This window comes from Jaculus jaculus, chromosome 6 (assembly GCF_020740685.1).
Source record: "Jaculus jaculus isolate mJacJac1 chromosome 6, mJacJac1.mat.Y.cur, whole genome shotgun sequence".
Classification (NCBI taxonomy): domain Eukaryota; kingdom Metazoa; phylum Chordata; class Mammalia; order Rodentia; family Dipodidae; genus Jaculus; species Jaculus jaculus.
In genome coordinates this window covers 72,445,374-72,465,362 of record NC_059107.1, presented here as the reverse complement: position 1 = coordinate 72,465,362, position 19,989 = coordinate 72,445,374, and the positions used below count along the sequence as shown (strand labels likewise).

The following is a 19,989-nucleotide window of genomic DNA, read 5'->3' as shown; positions in this document are numbered from 1 at the left end:
TATTATATTAATGTAAGCCAAGAAGCCGAAGTATAACTAAAAATGATAGTCCTCTGACTGTATTCCTTTTCTTCTGCATATTGTTGTATAAACCTCTGCATTTCTAAATAAACTTAAAGGTCAGTTTATTGACCCGTCTCTGTGGTTAATACTATCACCATGGCAAGATCTACAATCACCTAGGAGACAAATGTATGAAGGAGATCATAGATTTGGTTAATCAAGGTAGGAAGATAACTCTAACTGTAAAGGGCACCATTTCTTGGGCTGGGATCCTGATTGAGCAAAAAAAAGAAGAAAGTGAGTTGAACATCAAGTCACTTGTTTTTTTGCTTCCTGACTGCAGGTGAAATGTGACCAGATGATGCCTTATGCTCCTAGACCTGATTTCCCTGCCATGACAGACTGTACCCTTGAACTGTGAGCCAAAATAAACTTTCCTTAAGTTGCCTTTATCAGGCATTTTGTCACAGAAAGAAGAAAAGTAAATACATTATATAAAAATAAACTTGGTACTTGATACTGTTCTCAAAATTATTTCAACTGGAACTGAACTTAATCATAATCTAAGGTGAATAACTTTCTTTTCTTCTTTTGGCGCTAGGGGCTGAATGTATCTGCCAATCAAGGACTCTACCAATGAGCTAAATTCCTAGCCCTATAAACAATGTTGGTCTGACCTGGCGTGCAAACAATATTAAGTCTTCCTATCTATAAGCATCCACGAAATATCTATTTGTTTACATCATCTTACAGTTTTCTCTTTTAATAACTTGCTGTATAGCCCAGGCTGACTTTAAACTTTCCACCTTCTTGACTTTGCCTCCCAAGTGCTAGGATTTCAGGTATGTACCAACCATGCTTGTTGCTCTGATATCTTTAGTTTTCTCTTTTCCTTGCATATATTTTGTATGTATTTTCATAGTTATACCCAGATACTTAAATTTTGGGAGTGAATGCTCGTCATATCATGGTTTAAAAGTTCAATTTATGGCCTGGAGAGATGGCTTAGCAATTAAGTGCTTCCCTGTGAAGCCTAAGTACCCCGGTTCAAGGCTCGATTCCCCAGGACCCATTTTAGCCAGATGCACAAGAGGGTGCATGTGTCTGGAGTTCGTTTGCAGTGGCTAGAAGCCCTCGAGTGCCCATTCTCTCTCTCTCTCTCTCTCTCTCTCTCTCTCTCTCTCTCTCTCTCTCTCTCTCTGCCTCTTTGTCTCTCTGTTTCTCTCAAATAAATAAATGAAAATAAACAAAAAAAATTTTAAAGTTCAATTTATTAAAAAAAATGCTAATACATACATTGATGTGCATATACTTTGGTATCCTGTAATGACCAATTTCTTTACTAGATATAAGCCTATCAAACACATTTTTCCTTGTTTAAGTTTTGACAAATTCTGTTTTTCTAGGAATCAGTTATTAAATTTCTGTCCATGACACTATTTATTTAGTTTTTCTTTAGTTTCTGCTATAAGTTTCATTTATTCCTCCCACTTTTTAAAGAAAAACATTTATATTCAAATTTTAGATACATTTTTCATGTGTAATATATATATCCCATGCCATACATTTCTTTCTAAGCAATGTTTCACTCTATCCCACAAAATTGGTCATGTGCATTTTCTTTTAGTTCAACATACTTTTCAATTTCTCAAGAACTCTTGGTCTCTTGTTACTTGTAAATATAGTACTGAATCTCCAACTATTTTGGGGTTGTCCATCTATGTTTCCATGATGAATTTCTAGTTTAGTTCTTTCATGCTTCAAGAGAGCATTTTCTTTTTAAATTCTTATATAATTTATTTATTTGAGAGAGGGAAAGAGGCAGGCAGAGAGACAGAGAGTGCACCAGGGCCCTTAGCCACTGCAAACAAACTCCAGATGCATGTGTTACCTTGTGCATCTGGCTTACATAGGTCCTGGGGAATCAAACTTGGGTGCTTTGGCTTTGCAGGCCAGTGTCTTAACCACTAAGTCATCATTCCAGCTCATATTTTCTTTCTTACATTATTTGTAATGTGTTTTATGATTATTTCTCAGTGCTGTCCTATGGTTCCTTGCCTTATATATTTTGCTACTGTGTTGTTGGGTTCATACACATTAGGAATTGTTAAGTTTTCTTGATGAAATGACTCCCTTATCACTGTTTAGCCTTCTTTATTATAATTTTCATTGTTCTAAACCCTGCCAGCTGTTTTGGTGAGTGTTACAATAGTTACTTTCTCTATCCCTTTTAATTTGTGACTGTACATTAAAAGTAGATTTCTTATAAACAGCATATAGTTTTTAATACACTCTGACAATATCTTAATTTAGATATCTTATGTTCACTATTGATACTTAGATCCTTATTTGCAGATTTGTTACTATTTATTACCAATGCACATACAATACAAGAGGCATTATTTGCGAGTCATGTCTAAGCTCATCTAAACACAATAATTCTAAGCAAGTTAGGAAATAGTATGCTGAATTTTACTTAATATTTTTGCTATATGAGATAAAACACAAATCACAAGGTTCTCTTTTGTACAGTTTTGATTGCGGAAATAGGGTGTTAAATGTCAGTAATAATGAACCTGCAATTTAGACTTCACAAAGGTTATAAAGCACTTAACAGTGTCTGTCAGAATATATTACAGGTGCCCAATTGATTTTCCAAAGCAAACTGAAGCATCCCTATCCCCAGAAAGGAAAATTTCTAAAAAAGATATGTGAGCTGGGCATGGTGGCGTATGCCTCTCATCCCAGCACTTGGGAGGCAGAGGTAAAAGTATCACTGTGAATTCGAGGCCATCCTGAGACTACACAGTGAATTCCAGGTCAGCCTGGACTAGAGAGAGACCCTACCTCGAAAAACAAAACAAACAAACAAAAAAAATTACATCAGAAAACTCTCAAACATTACAACAGTGAAAGACTGTATTTAACAAGCTCCTATCTTACACCTTGTGTGATCATATACCCTTTGGGAAAGCCAGTTATTGCATATCACTAAAATATTGAAGAAAACAAGACTAGGTTCTTATAACAAGAAATAGACAATACAGTGGTAGGACTATCAAAGGCTCCTCCCAAAATGACCTTCATGACCCTTTGCTTCCTTTAGAATAGCATCCATGATACATAAAGGATTCAGTGTTGGTCAAGCATGGGAAAGTAGCATGGTATCTGTGTTCCATATGCTTATCAGTCATTATTAAAAAATGAGGAGGGACTGGAGAGATGGCTTAGCGGTTAAGCGCTTGTCTGTGAAGCCTAAGGACCCCGGTTCGAGGCTCGGTTCCCCAGTTCCCACGTTAGCCAGATGCACAAGGGGGCGCATGCGTCTGGAGTTCGTTTGCAGTGGCTGGAAGCCCTGGCGCGCCCATTCTCTCTCTCTCCCCCTCCAACTGTCTTTCTCTCTATGTCTGTCGCTCTCAAATAAATAAATTTTTTAAAAAATGAACAAAAAAAAATTTTTAAAAATGAGGAGGCAGCAACTGTCAAGTGAAACAGAATACATGAGTTACAGCATTGCCCATTAACTCACCTGACATTTCAAGTGCTACATTATTTCTTTGCAGTATTCCCTATATAGAATAACTGTGGCAAACTTCACTTGCTTTCTCTTACAAATAGGAAACTTAATTCTCCAAGTACGAAAGTAGGTACCGAAAGAGTGACCTTATCTATGCAGGTGTTTAACTTAGGATATCTAGACGTCATTTTTAATTCCCTTCCTCACATCCCACCATAGCAATTTAGCTTTCAGATCCTATTGGTTTACAAATTGTGGTATCATACACCCAAAATGCTTGGAACCAGATGTGTTTCAGATTTTGAATTTTTTTCAGACTCTATCATACTTGTCTATACACATAGTATCCCTCAATTCTACATGAAAAATGAATTTATGGGCTGGAGAGATTGCTTAGCAGTTAAGGGCTTGCCTGTAAAGCCTAAGGAGCCCATGTTTGACTCTCCAGATCCCACATAAGCCAAATACAAGGTTACATATGTCCACTAGGTGTTGCAAGCATCTGGAGTTTGATTGCAGTAGCTGAGACCCTGACATCCTAATTCTCTCTAAAATAAAAAATAAATAAAAATAGAAATGCATTATGTTTAGTATGTACTTTATAAGCAAAGCCTGAAGTTATTTATGCATTATTCTTAATGAACCAGTGCTTTGACTGCCCTATGTCATGAGGTCAATTGTGGAATTTTCCACTTGTGACATCATGTCTATATTTAAAAAGTTTCAGAATATGGAGCATCTCAGATTTTTGAACTACAAATACATCTCAGACCTCACTGGTACTGATTTACAGGTTTGAAGCTTGTATCAACTTCAGACACTGGGTCTAGCTCATGCTCTGGAATACTAGTGAAGTAATCTTCAAGCTATCAATTGGCTCCCACTGTGTTTTACTGAACTCTTAATCATCACCACGATGTACACATCCCCAAGCACAGTATGAAAGCTCCTCTATAATCTGAACAATCCAGAATAACTTCTTGCCCTTTTCCAAAAGTATGATGCTTCATCAGCTCCCTTTATAGAAAACAAAACAAAACACCAAAATAAAACAAAACAAAAAACCCCACAGGAGCTAGACAGTCTCTCCAGTGCTTCACATGTATGAATGAGCAAAAATAACATTGTCTCTTTAGGTGTTACATTCTTATGGGAGAAGATGGCAGGGAGACAGATGACAAAATACAAATGATGTTGTGAATTTCAAGAGGTGAATAAAGTGTCCTTATATTCTTAGTAGGTCTTTATCACCTACCATGGTGCCTGATGCAAAGCAAACAAACCCATTCACCAAGAACCTTTGTTAAAACCTGCTGGAGACCTTTGCATTGCTGGGACAAAACACTCAACCTAAGCAGCTAATAGGAAAGAGTTTATTTTGGCTAATAATCTCAAAGATAAGCTTCATGATGGCAGGGGAAAGCATGGCACAAGCACAGGCTGGCCATCACTTCTGCTACACCAAGTGGAAAACAGCAGCAAGAGAGTGATCCAATCTCAGGAAATGACAGTAAAGAAGTTAACAGTGATTCCATCCTAGCACTGAGGGGGCTATAGTCAGGTGTGGACACTTCCTTTCTGGAGGGTTGTGCCTACAAGTGCTTTTTGAGCTGGGGAAGAGTCAATCTATTCATGCTGCCTGCACTGGGTATATCTCTCTATTTTCCTGCCCTTGAAAGTGACATAATACATACAGGAAAATGAAAATTACACCCTGGCTTCAAAGACCACCAACCACCAATACATCAACCCTTTTCAGGCTTAAAAACAAATGGAGATAAACCCAACTTGTCGTAGGATACCTCTTCTAGAATAGCTAGGAGGTTCTCAAACACAAAAGATATCAAAGAGCCAAAGAAACAAAAATGTATCATCCCTCCTCCCTCTGAAGCACTGTGAGAAAATGACCACAGTGTATAAAACATACTTCTGTGTATACATTCACTGTTAAGGTTGCCTGGTCATTTCTGTTTATTAGTAACAAATATTTTTAAAGGTGACAGTTACACATACTTGAGTCTTACCTGTTTATCCACAGTAACAGATCAAAGTATGGGTACCCTCAAGTAGTGTCTTACCTGATCGATAACGTTCATCCCGGGACCCTGAGGACCTTCGTCGGTGGTAGCGAGAGGCAGAGGAAGGAGTTACAGGTGCCCGGCGCTCTTGCGGCAAAGCTTGGTCCACCCCTGGATTTAAGGGAAAACAGCAGAGCAACAGTGAGGCTATGTTTCATAACTGGGTTAGGAGCTTTCCTGTTTGCTGGAAAAAATGCTGACTCATTACAGTCCAGGTGTGAGCAGGTTAGGAAGTAGGAAGGGGAGCCTATGGGTCCTCAAAGCAAATCAAAAAGAGGGTAAGAAGCCACCTAAGCTGGAGCCCAAGTGAGGTTTTCCTACATATGCAAAGGCCACTCAAGTATTGCTCCTTCATGGCACAGGTGCCCACCTCATTATGGGAAGAACAATGAAGGCCAACATGAGAATCAAATCGTGATCTTTCTGTAAAATAGGCAAATAAATAACATGTGCATGAGAACATATATAATACTTTTATCATGAAAGTTAACTTTAAAACAAATTGTATAATATGTTCCCTTAGCATAATTAGGCAGGACATCAGTCTCATGCAACAAATAAAATAAAGTAAATCTTATAGGCTACTTTAACAACATAAATGAAGTAACCGAGAAATTATATGAATGCAGCATTAACTTTCAGCTTTTACTACTCCAAATTACTAACTGTGTGGACACTTAACTCTGTTTAATATTAAGTCATTGTATAGAGTATCTGAGAACAGCTTTGACCAAAGATACTATCTTGGTCAGATAAAGATATTTTGGGTATTGGTCAAAAACCTGGCTCAAACCAGGCATGGTGATACAAGCTTTTAATCCCAGCACTTGGGAGGCAGAGGTAGGATGATCACCTTGAGTCCAATGCCACCCTGAGACTATGAAGTAAATTCCAGGTCAGCCTAGGCTAAAGCAAGACCCTACCTCAAGCCCCTCCCTCCCCCCCAAAAAATCTGGCTTAAATCTGCCAATCACATTATCTACTAGACTGATACAAAAGAGCAGCATGAAGAACAATCTAGCTGAAAGGTAGATACAACAGGAAAGAGTCAATCAGCTCAGAAACCTACTGCACTGAGTATTAATCACCATTATTTCTTCTTCAGAAAAGATCAGTAACAACTGAAAAGAAAGCAAACATAAGGCATTAGCTATGACAACAACAACAAATATTAATCTCTGGGTCTCCATGATAGGTTCCCATGACAGCTAACTGTCTACTCTGTGGATTGAATGTTATTCTTATTTGCATTGTTTCTGCAAAAGTTTTCACATGTACATTTATAGGTTCCCATACTGGCATATCTGAAAAAAGAAATGGGAAAACTACAGTTCCTAAATATAGTTCCATAAATGCCTTCTTGGTAAGTATCCCTCTTGGGTTGGCCTGCACTTGGGTTTAATCCCACCTTGTAGAAGCCATGCTGGCACGCCAAGCTACATCACTTGGCCACTTTTAGGCCCCAACTCCAGGTCTCAAGAAAGATGCACTCTCAACACCTCAGGTCACTCACTCTCTGGTCTACCCTAAGGGGTGCCTTTTGGTCCATTGTACCATCTTGGGGCACTCTCCTCCTCCCTCTCCCTCCTGAGGTTTCATCTTCTACTGCCAGCCACTTTCACTATCAGGAGTGCAGTTGCCTCCCTTCCTACTACCAGGCTAAAAAGCCAACACTTGTGACCTCTCTGGCCTCTGCCCATGTGGAAGGTGCAAGCCCCATTCATCACAGGACCCAGCTTAACCCCTAGCTCTTTTTTTCTTACCACTGTTTTGCTGTTTCCCTGTCTCCTTAAGAACTTAAAGCCTCTATGACTCTTGGACGATATCTTATTTTTTTCTGCAACTTGACCTGGCCACAATATAAACTGGACAATGGGTCCAAATGGCCTAAACATGGCATTTTTGGTTTCCAAGTTCTCACTAATTAAAAAAAAAAAACAAAAAACTTCTGCCAATGTACAGGCAAATGGTCCAAAATACTCTTTATTTTTCACTCTGCATACACAACCTTCTCTCTGCTCTACCTGCTCTTCTCACCAGGTCCTTCAGGCCCCTAGCCCCAACAGCTCCTTCAGCACCTCTAGCACCATCAACCTCTCCTGACTACCTGCCTGATAACAAGGTTTGACTTTAGTCTCCAGAGTTATAAATAGAATAGAAATTAAAAATGAGAATACACAACTTCTGAATAAATGAATGAATGTGTGAAGGGAAAATAGTTTAGAGTTTATATGAAAAGTACACTTGAAATGAATGTGTATGTATGGGACCACAGCCCTAAGGTTACAGAATGATTTCTGTTCTGAGCAGTGCTATTTCATTGTGGGGATGTTCTCCACCAAGCCCACTGTACTGAACAGCATAAAGCAATTTTTACTGTTGAGTGTCCCCTACAAGAAACACTAAAAGTAATTAAGATCATATGTGCACACCACAAAAAAGCAAGGTTCTCCTACTCTTAAAGAGTTGCAAAATGGCAAGATTGGAAAGCTGCCTTGTACTCCTGAGGTAAGATCAAAACTCTCCCTGGAATTTAGGAAGAAAAAAAAATGGCTCTGTCATAGCTTCCCTGCCGCAGAGTCAGGGGACTGCAAGCACAGGGACTGTCAGGATCCTGGCCCAGCATGATGATGGTTGAATGCCAAGTCACTGTGAACAGAAGGGGACTTCTTATAAGAAACTCGTAACTGTTTTATGATTACTTTATCTTTCCATGCTTCTATGGAACTACTAACAGACAACAGCCTCGAGATTTATGTTTAAATTTAGAAGTACTCAAAATAGTTTGTTAGAAAAGTTCTAATAATGTTTAAATCTACTTTTATATTTTTTTAAAAAATGTGTTTCAGGAAAGTTACAAGAAACAAAGCTCCAAAATCAATATGTTTATTCCGTGTAAATAGTATAAGTCAAGTCTGGTCTACTCTTTTATAAAAAGTTTATGGTAAGGACAATAAAAGTTTTGGTTGGTAGTTATGAGATAAACTGACCAAAGAAGATAAACTGAAGAGAAAACTTTAAATGTTGAATGGTAAATATATGATAAAAAGATTGTTACAGAGTGGTTACATGGATTGTAAAGTAAAAGTATGTAGATGAAGGTAAATTTAAGCAGAAGGTTAAAGACAAAGTACTTAATCAGATTATAGACTTCTTGAGATATAAAATGATTATTAGCCTAGGGCTTACATCAGAATAACAATGTATGGCCCTGGCTGGTAGCAGGGTGCTTACCAAAGATAAATTTACAACCTGAATACTATTTCAGGTTGTAAACTTATCTTTAACTCATTGATGTTAATCTGGTCATAATAATGGTCATGAAAGACTGAATTTAGAGTACCCAACCAAGTTAACAAGGTTCCTCTATTTGTCAATCTTTTAACTAAATCTTAAGGTTAAAATTGACTCATTTAATTCTCTCCTAAGGTTATTATATCTAAAACCCTACCTCAAAAAAAAAAAAAAAATCTGCCGAGCGTGGTGGCGCATGCCTTTAATCCCAGCACTCGGGAGGCAGAGGTAGGAGGATTGCCGTGAGTTCGAGGCCACCCTGAGACTACATAGTTAATTCCAGGTCAGCCTGAGCTAGAGTGAGACTCTACCTTGATAAACCAAAAAAAAAAAAAAAAAAATCTCACAGAGGAATTATTTACTCTTTTTTCCTATTTTATAAGGTAAATAGACCACATTTGAAACATTAAACAGTATTTATCTGTCATACACTTGAAAATTATTTACTTCATGATGAATACTAAAAGAAAATTCTAAATAAAGTTATGCTGTGATTTAAGATGTAATTCCTCAATTCCTCCAACAATCAGTCTTAATACTTTAGATTTAACTTACATCATTACTGAGCAAGTTTACCAAAGTCCCACAGGCACAGTTATAAAGTTGCTTAAGGTTTGAATAGTTATAGATTGTGCCATAAAATCTTCTGTATGTTTGGAATTCAATACAGTTAAATAAAATTGATTTGAAAGGGATTTAAAAAATTCCTTTTAGCTAAGCAGTTAAGGGTGCTTATTTTCAAAGCCAGATACACATAGTAGAGCATACATTTGGGAGTTGTTTGCAGTGGCAAGTGGCCCTGGCACGACTATTCCCTCTCTTTTCCATGAGACTTATCTCTTTATTTCATTAGATTATGGCAGTTTAATCCAGTACCTCTATTCTATGGGTATGTTAAATATAGCTAAATTAATTTTAGAAACTGACTTATAGATTGGATGGACATCTTATTAAATCTCCTCATTAAAAAGATATATGTATATATTATGTATTACATAAAGGTATCCCACCTCTGAACCTTTAAAATGTTTCATGTATTCATATTGAAGCCAAAAATGTTACTACATAATATAGATTTCTTGTTTATTTTAAATTCTGTCAGTAGATCTTTTGTTCATAGTTTACTCTCTGTAGCCTTATGTGCCTTAAATATGTAAACTCATTTTGTTAAAATCAGACTTTTCCAGATATCAGAATATTGTAATTTGGCTTATACAAAGTCCATGATATTTGGCTATCAATAAGCATACATCACCATGCCTGGCTAAAAGTCTGTGATTTTAAGATGGTTCTTGTCTTGTTCATGCTGGTTTTGCTGGATGATTATCACTGAGGTTATAATCTAAGTCTTATAAAAAGTGGCTTATAGTGATTTTGTTCTTAGAAAACCTGAAAATACTCCCCATGACTTAAGAAAATCTACTGTATACAAGCAATGTTAATATAGTATGTCTAAACTTCATGCAGCAGTCATAAATATTTCTTTAGTTAAGCCTTAATATTGTCCAATAGTACAAGGTACTTATTTAAGAAATTACTTTATGTCTCATATTGTCTCTAATGTATGTTCAACTTGGGCTTGCTTAACTCAACAATGACATGGTTTTATTTTATTCTTGAGCTATGTATATATAATCAGTTTCAGTCAAGGTTTCCATTATTTGTCTCATATCTGGCATCTTAAGTTCATTGCTTATAAAGATATTGATACTGAAAACCTGTTTCCTGCCCTAAAAAAAAAAAATCTTAAAATGCTGTTCTGCTTCCAGTTTGGGGGAGGGGGGTAATTGGTACTTACATTGCTATATAGACTAGCCAAAGTTGTTTTCAAACATAGATGCTAAGTTTTTATATTGTCTTGTCTTTTCCTGACATACAATTTCTAGATTAAATCAATTGACTTAAAGCTATTGATAAGATAATTGATAAAAAATGTTTTCAGGGCTATTGAAAAGTTCTGCCTACACTTATAACTGACAGATACTTAAAAAATAGAATGTGGGGCTGGAGGAATTGCATAATGGTTATGGTGTTTGCCTGCAAAGCCAAACGACCCAGGTTAGTCAGATGCACAAGGGGGTGTAGGTGTCTGGAGTTTGTTTGCAGTGGCTGGAGACCCTGGCACACAAATTCTCTCTCTCCCTCTTTCTCTGTCAAATAAATAAATAAATAATAAATAAATAGAATATGTATGTTTTCTATGTCCCCAAAATAGCTTACACTGTCACCTGACAACTAAACTTAAATATTAGTCAAAATGCTTTTAAACTATTGTGTCATTCCAGATCTGCTTTACTAACCAGATATATTCTGCACCATTTTAAATAATCTGTTTTGCTAATCAGATGTATACAGTCTCTCTCTGTGATTAATAATGATATGTAGAAGCCAAAATCAACTGAAACATTAGAGTTAAAAGGATAACCAATATTTTGGTTCCTGTTCCCAGGTCAAAAGGCCTCAGGAGATGATGGGACACTTGCTAACCTCTAGCTTCTGATAAATTACCTCTTTTCTTGACCGTAGAAGATGTGGAGGCCCAGAAATAAATTCCAAGTCAGTGTAACTCCAACAGGAAAGTCACATCAGAGGAAAATCAGTTCTCCAGGCTTCCAAAAAGTGGGAGGGCCACCTGGTCAGCACAGCCTTGACTTATCCTAGCAGATGACAATGCTGAGAGTCATAGAACTCCTTACAGGCCCCTCAAAGTCAATCCTACAGCACCATTATTGACCACCAAAATATACAGTTAATTCTGGCAGCCTTCATGTTCTTAATCACCCAGTAAGAAAAATATAACTACAAAATAAACAGAGATTCAGACTAATAGGCTCCCCTGTCTGATGCTGACTTACAATACTAAACTCTAACATTAACTCATGCCTTTCTGCTGCTGCCTCTCCCTGATTACTTCTAAACTCTACCTACACTAACCCTAGCTCCTCCCACTTGCCTTCCTTAGCCCTTACCCTATCTCATCCAGGGATAAGTACACTGCCACCCCTATGGGCACTCTCAAACTTAAACTCTCTTGTTTTCCTACTCTTCCCCTGATCCCAAAAGGCCCCTTTGCCTCCTCTCTCTTGCCCCAAGCCCTCTATTCCCCACCTCTGAAATCTCCTCCTCCCCTTGTACCTGGCGTTTTGATGTCATAGCTCTTGACAAGAGTAACAAGCTCCTTAATTCTCCCTTCTATCTTCTCGTGGGGTACACAAAGCCCATCTCCCTCACCTTTTCTATAATAGGTGTTGCCAGTGGCTGCCCAAAGCCAGCTCAATACAGGGATAGTATCAGAAATGTTTCTGTTTAATTCAGGACCAAGTCATAACAACATAGTACATTGGTGCTGTCAATCTCACCACTCTGCCACCTCGAGCCACCATGAAACTGCCTCCTCATTACCTGCCCTGAAGAGATAACCATTGACTGCATTATCCAGCCTCTCCCATAAGAACTCATCACCCTTACAGTCAGTATGAAAAATTAACCTTCTTCTCTTATCATTAACAAAAGGGTAGAATGTTAGGTCAGGACAGGCTCCACAAAATGGAGTCACCGAGGACAGCAGGATGGTGACAGAGAGTTATCCACATTCAAGAAGCCACTCAGGTTTTATTCCTTTCTTGCCTGTAACAATGACAACCCCCACCCACCCACCCCCACACACCGCTGCCCCGTCATGATTTCCTGCCCCTTATCTCAGAAATCACCTGCTCATTGCTCTGGTCTCACACCCTAGCTATTTGAAATGGCTAATGTAAAGAACAAAGGAGTTATTTTCCTTTCCTCACTTTCCCCCAACTGAAGAGCTCTATAAAGCACACTATCTGGAATCTGAGGTTGGCTGTGCTCCACTCTTGAGAGTGAGTCCTGGCAGCTCATGTTTATCCTGAATAAAAGATTTCATCTTTGCCTCAGAGTGATTTGTGTGGTCTTGGCCTCTCCCTAACCTTACACCATGTAGAACTATCTTCAGCTTAAACTGGTTTGGCATCATTTTGGATCATTGTTACTCACACTTCTCCTTGTCTTTCTTGTCCTCTTATTTTACAGAGGTGCCTCAAGTACATTCTTCAGCAAAGATGGAAGAGAAAGGAGGGAGCCCTAGATATCCTAAAGGGTCTGTCTTCCTACCCTTCTAGGGTTTGATCCTAGATGTGGAATCCTAAGTAAAAATTAAGTTTTCTTAATTATTTTATTTATTTGAAAAAAAGAGAGGATGAGGCAGACAGAGACAGAATGGGCTCACCAGGCCCATTAGCCACTGCAAATGAACTTCACATATGCCACTTTGTGCATATGGTTTACATAGGTCCTGGGGAATCAAACCTAGGTCCTTTGGCTTTGCAGGCAAGTGCCTTAGGCACTAAACCATCCCACCAGTGCAAGTACTGTACTGCTGGCACCTATGACACACTGGTGACAATATTCTCACTTCTTACATGGATAAAATTTAGCTTGTGCCCTCTAAATTCATGTGGAGATATTTTAGTACTCTCTTTATAAAAGCTCTTATTATTCAACAGCTTTCTTTTAAGGCAATACAGAAACAGCTACCTTAACAAATTGCTGGTTACAAGTGAAATGTGGAGGTACTAAAATCAAGGGGGTCATATAACAAAAAGGTAAGCTGAATCTTACCCTTACTAGAGAGTGACAAACGTGCTGGGAGCCAAGAATAGGTGACATCCACATTGTTCCCCACATACCCAGCACAGCCCCTCTTCACAGGGCTCAGAAAACATTCTAAGCCAATGGAACTTTTCAGACACTACTACTGGGGACTAGACCACTTATGACAATGTCAGTGAGATTCTTGTTTTTCCTGTAGAAAGTACTACAATGAGACCAAACAAACAAACAAACAAACTGAGGAAGGGAATCAAGGCGAATAGAGCAAAGTCAGCATAGGAAAAGATGAAAGTCCAATATCAGCCTCTCCAGAGCCTACACCGTAAGCCTTTGAAGCTTCTGCACATGACCCCTAAATAAATGCATCCCATCTTCTGGCATCTAAATCATCTGTGATTTTCTGCCCTCATCCTACAACTCATCCTAGAGGGTTAATGATACAACATAGCCTGGCACTTGTTTTATTTGGTGCTAATTGCAACTAGGATGCTAAGGCTACCACAACCTCCTCTCTGCCCCAGGATCCTCTCCTTCCTTTAGTCTAAGTGGGGCCCTGGTGATTTCGTTTCTTCACTGGCCATGGAAGAAAGGCCCTAACTATCCTATCTGATATACTATCTCCAGCTGAGTCCTCCAAATCAAAGAGAAACAGTACTTTTTCCAAGTTTTTGCCTCATCTTACCATTTACACTTCTTCAACTGTTCACCTACCACCAGCTGTGAAAAATCTATTGAAGACCAAAGGAAATAAAATAAAGTTTTTGAAATATATATTATTTATTTATTAGAGACAGAAAGAAGCAGAGAGGGAGGGAAGGAGTAGGGGTGTGTGTGTGTGTGTGTTTGTGTACACATGGGTGTGCATGCCAGGGACTCCTGTCACTGCAAAGGAACTACAGGCACATGCATCATTTTGTGCATCTGCTTCTATGTGGGTACAAGGGATTGAACATAGACCATTACACTTTTCAAGTAAGATGGCTGAGCCATCTTTCTAGCTCCTGTTTTATAAGAGCAGCCATCAGTTACTTCCAGAACATAATTAAGGAGTACCAAAAGAAAATTTCCCATTGTACTTGTGGCACATAAACAATCCCTCCATTTGAGGTGTAAATAAATGCACTTGAGTCTTTCATAAGCACTGTAGCAAGACAGACACTAGAAAACACAATTGTCTCCAAGATGATCCAAAGAGTAAGGTACACAAGTCTCTGAAACAAAGTGAAACAGTTCAAAAGTAACCAAGTGGGAGAGACAGCTTTGATTCTTAAGATATTAAAGGTAGCGGGAGATTTTTTTGTTAAAATGCCAGTATTTGTGAAATATAGATTGTAAGAAAAAAATCTGCTAAAAATCTTGGGTTTCAAAAACATTTTAAAATACATTGTGTAGGCTGAATGAAGGAGAGCTTGATGGAAAGTGTGGTTTTACTCTCATTGTATTGATTGGGAAGTCACTCTACACTTATGTCATTTCCCCAGCACCCACATAAAGCTAGATGCAGAAGTGGAACAAACATCTAGTGCTCTTTTTGGAACAATAAGAGATCCTGGTGGATCTGCACCCCTCCCCCACTACTAACACACGTGCACACACACACCCTATCTGGGATACATTGTGAAATTGCTGGGGAATGTAAGGATTGGCTGCAAAAACAGTATATGTATGTTTTACAATCACTTTCACATTATAATATTTTAAGTTGATTAGGAAATGGGAAAGCATGAATAATATGGAATCTGTGATAATTTGACATTTATATCAAACTACCATTGTGGGCCGTGTTTTCTTTTTTTTTCCTTTTAGAACTAGGGATGGAACTCAGGCCCTCAAGAATGCTAGACAAGCTGGGCATGGCGGTACAGGCCTTTAATCCCAGCACTTGGGAGGCAGAGGTAGGTGAAATGCTGTGAGTTCGAGGCCATGCTGAGACTACATAGTAAATTCCAGGTCAGCCTGAGCTAGAGTGAACCTACAATGAAAAACAAAAACAAACAAACAAACAACAACAATAACAAAAAGAATGCTAGACAAGAACTTTAACAAATCACACTACTAAGCTACCACAGAGGTACAGCCCTAGCCTCCATCCTGACCTAGTGCTATGCATACGGGGTAAGATTGATAGGGGCAATGGTTAGGGTGACTGAACTCCTAGTAGTAAAAAAAAAAAAAAAGTCAGGAATGGCTGCACTTGCTGGAAATCAAAGATGATCTGATTTCTTATCTTTTGTCTAGTTCTGTTTTTCCACAACAGGACCCCTCCTGGGAGGGAGGTCTTCCATAGGATTTAAACATTCTGGTTGATCAAGATCAGCCCCTGGAACTTGGTGTCAGGGTTAGCCTCTTCCTGAGACAGTCCCTGGACATAACCGACCAGCTGTCCCTCTGGTTCACCTGAGTTGGAAGACAATTCACCACTATAAGGTTATAAATACCTTGGCAAGGGGAGGGCAGGCTCTATGACCACTTGGGTACTTCTAGCTGTGAGTGAGTTTTTCCCTCACCTGGTCTAGCCCAGGCCAAGCCAGGAGAACCCCTAACCCTTACTCTTCACATGGGCTCCTTTATCCCCTCTAGTTCCCCATACAACAGGAGATCCTTGAACTTTTCTCGTTTCTTTCCACGGTTTTCCCAGGTCCTCCATGTAGGATCTCTAGCCACATGGGTATCCTTCCATGGCTCTGTACTTCCCTTGTTAAATATAATAATAATTATCCTTCTCAGCCTTTTCTTATTCAATTTTTTGATTAAAGTAAAAATGAGCCTACAGTTTGGGGTTCAATGACTTTCCTGGACCCCGAGCATCCCATCACAAGATGGCAAAGCCACTGTTCGGACAAGTGCTTCAAGCTGCTACATTTTTCTTATGTCTCATGTATTCTTTTTCACAAAGCAAACAATAAACCATGAGCCATTTTCATACTTAGGTGTTCAAACCAAGCTCAGCTACCACCCCAGCAAAATGGCCCAAGAATGGCCTTAGCTACTCATTTCTCTGACAAAGAACCCAACTCATTAAATGCCATTAAAAATAACAGGGAATGCAGCTGATCAAACCAATAGCTGTGCATGAAAGACCATATCATAGATAACTAAGAACAGCAACCTGTACATGACTAAGAACACAACTTACCTAGAACATACAAGAACTGCGGATTACTGGTATAAGTTCATTTCCTCTTGTGAAACTGAAAGAACTCATGGTAAGTAACAAATGAGTCACCCAGCTCTGCACTCCTCTCCTCTTTAGGAGGTAACTGTGCATCTCACCCATTCTCCATGGGCACATGACAAGACTCCTCAACAAAAGGAATTTGCTTGAGACAGGCTTCTGTGTCCTCTCAGTCTGAGTTAGAAAGAGGTCACATGTGCCACAAGACATAGTTTATGTGTCCAGGGATAATGACATGGAATTCTTGGAGTAGAATAAAAACATGGTCCATACTGTACATAACAATGAAGAAGCCTATCACTAGTGAAGGAGGACTGTAGAAAGCTAGCTTTTATAGGCAGTCTCAGTTAGGGATTGAGGCTCAAGGAGAACCAGGAGGTGCCAGCTTACCTGCCCTGGCACCAGAAACTCTTAGCAAAAATATCTGATCCATGCTATCCCCTACTGCCACAGTCTACTGCACTATGTGGGAGGGCTGATTCAACTGAGCTGACCCTCAGGTTCATCCTCCAAATTTACCAGCCAATCAAGTCTTCCCCTTACATACCTTAATGATAAAGGCTTCAGCCTTTCAGCCCCTCTCCTCTTCTCTTTGGTGTGTGTGTGTGTGTGTGTGTCTTTTCTTTTTGCTCGTGCCACAGAGACACATGTGAATCTGGCTTCCCCCTCACCCAGCCTGGTTGACTAGGTGGGAAAAATAACACTATTTCTTTTCCACTTGCCTCTGCTTTATAGTTGGGGTAACTTCTCACTTTAATCACAAGTATAATTTTTCTATGATCTTCAAATCTACCACACGGGTGCTTTTGCCGGCTCTGGACTTGCTGCCTGTGTACTTACTATGAACTTGGGGTAACCAGGAGTATAACCATCTCCAACACTCACTTTTCCTCTCAATTTCTCTTCTCTGTTGATACTTTTCCTCTTCAGGAAAGCACATGGTGAATGCCACGTGTGTGTTTGCTGATCCTCTCTACTTATACATCTAAATTCTACTTTCTGTGTGCTTACAACTCTGTTCAGGTCCTTTTCTAAAGGCCTCAATTTCTCTTAAATATACCTTATAAACTAATAGTTTCCACATGACAGCATGTTTCCTAAACTCCACAGTTTGTGATTTCCCACTTAATAAACTTACTAATTCATACCTTACCTTTCTCGAGTTTCTTTTTTTCTTAATTGTTTATTAAAGGTAGGACAGAACCCAAAAGCTGGGGTTCATAAAATTTGGGGGACCCCCCCCCAAATCCTGCATCACTAGTACTAGTTAACACTGAGAATCTGAACAGAATAACAAGCTCTGACAAATCAGCCAGCCAGCTTTATATTCTAGGTAAATTAGAAGTGGCTGTTGAAGCCGGGCTTGGTGGCATACATGCCTTTAATTCCAGCACACAGGAAGCTGTTGTAGGAGGATTGCTGTGAGTTTGAGGCCAGCCTGAGACTACATGGTGAATTCCAGGTCAGCCTGGGCCACAGTGAGACCCTACCTCAAAAAAAAAAAAAAAATCAGGTTTTTGGGGCTGGAGAGAGGGCTTAACAGTTAAGGCGCTTGTCTGCAAAGCCTAAGGACCCAAGACTGATTCCTCAGAACCCACGTAAGCCAGATGCACGTGGCGGAGCATGCACCTGGAGTTTGTTTGCAGTGGCTGAAGGCTCCGGCATGCCCACTCTCTCTCTTTCTCTCATATATAAATATGAAGTTTTTCATTTTGTATGAGCCCATGACATAAAATTCATAAACATAAAATGTTACCAAACATGGGCTGCTTTTTTTCTCACAATCTGGCTAGCAGGTATATCTTAGCTAGCTTTTATATAAAGCTGTCTTCATGCTGGTCACATGAAGCAGCCAAGATGAGTCACTACATATAGACATTCAGAACAGTTATCTTGAGTGACAGCACCATATACTGAGGTTTTTGAGGTTAATTATTAAAAGAATATATAAAATTAAAAGCTGGGTATGGTGACATATGCCTTTAGTCCCAGCACTCAGGAAGGCAGAGGTAGGAGGATTGCTATGAGTTCAAGGCTAGCCTGAAACTACACAGTGAATTCCAGGTGAGCCTGGGCTGGAGTGAAGCCCTACCTCAAAAAAGTAAAAATAAATAAATAAAACAAAATGTAGTTCAACAACTGGAATGTGCTAAAGCTTAAAAGTATGGACATTTCAGTAACTGATGAACACTCAGGTTACCAATTCTCATTCAGTCATCTAAATCAGTAAGAGACACCTGGTGAGGAGGCCTTTTTAAAGCATTGTGCAAAGCCTAGCTGTTGAGTTCTCAAATGCTTTTTCTCTGCCTGACGCAAGGCAATAATGACGATCTTTGCAGCTTCTATACTACAAAATGCAGGTCCAGTGGGCACAATGGTAAGAGGAGACAGTTCAGGCACTAGGAGAAAACAAGTCTATGGTCTGCTCTACCGCAGGCTACCATATGCAAATTCTGTAACTGGCTGTACTCATTTGCAAGTGGGCAATGTTTACAGTATGCAGGGGATCAGAGAGCCTCAGTCTGTTTATAAATGCACCACAGCAGTGGAGTTGGAGGCAGAATACCAAATTACAACTGTGCAAAGTATTTCACAAGTAGACCATGTATAACACTGGATCTGCGGCTGCCTAACCAGAGGAGAAATGCTCCAGGAAGTGACATTTGAGCTAAGCATTAAATAAAATTTAGTGTAGGAAAATGGCATTGCATGCACAGAATTCTATATGTAAAAAAACAGCATGGGTATCTACAGAAGCCAATAATAGGCCAAGAAGACAGTAGGTACAACTGCCTAACAGGACCATGTGGCTCTTTCTCCAAGTGTGATTATTTATGACCTCCTTGGGAAAAAAAAAAGTATGATTCATGAATTCTCAAAAAGCATAGACACTACCAGGCGTGGTAGCGCACACCTTTAATCCCAGGACTCGGGAGGCAGAGGTAGGAAGCACACCACCAGTTCAAGGACACCCTGAGACTATAGACACTTTACCTATGGATCCTAAGGAAAAGTAAGCAACTCACAAACTAGCCAAATTCACCTAAATGTCTTAAGTGGCTTATTCAGTTTTGTAGCTAGGCATACCTGGCTGTTGAAGATAAAGCAGGCTAAGCTTAGAATGCTGGATCTGCAGAAATGGCTCTAGGCCAAGAGACATTTCATAGACAGTCATGTAATAAGTGATATCTAGCCAATATATATATTTTGAGAAACTAGGCCTATATTTGGGGGAGCAAAGTTGGCTACTGGTAATGACTATAAGTCCTGGAAACACAGTGAAGACTCCC

The 19,989-nt window shown here is 39.3% G+C and overlaps 1 protein-coding gene across 4 annotated transcripts in view; it reads right to left on the bottom strand.

Moving 5' to 3' along the window:
- Positions 1-19,989, bottom strand: part of Dip2c (disco interacting protein 2 homolog C) — a 470,240-nt gene that overhangs the window by 162,172 nt on the left and 288,079 nt on the right. For all 4 annotated transcript variants that reach the window (XM_045151604.1, XM_045151605.1, XM_045151606.1 and 1 more), the window contains one exon: positions 5,599-5,709. In XM_045151604.1, the coding sequence (XP_045007539.1) occupies positions 5,599-5,709 (111 nt within the window). The remainder of the gene's footprint in view (positions 1-5,598; positions 5,710-19,989) is intronic.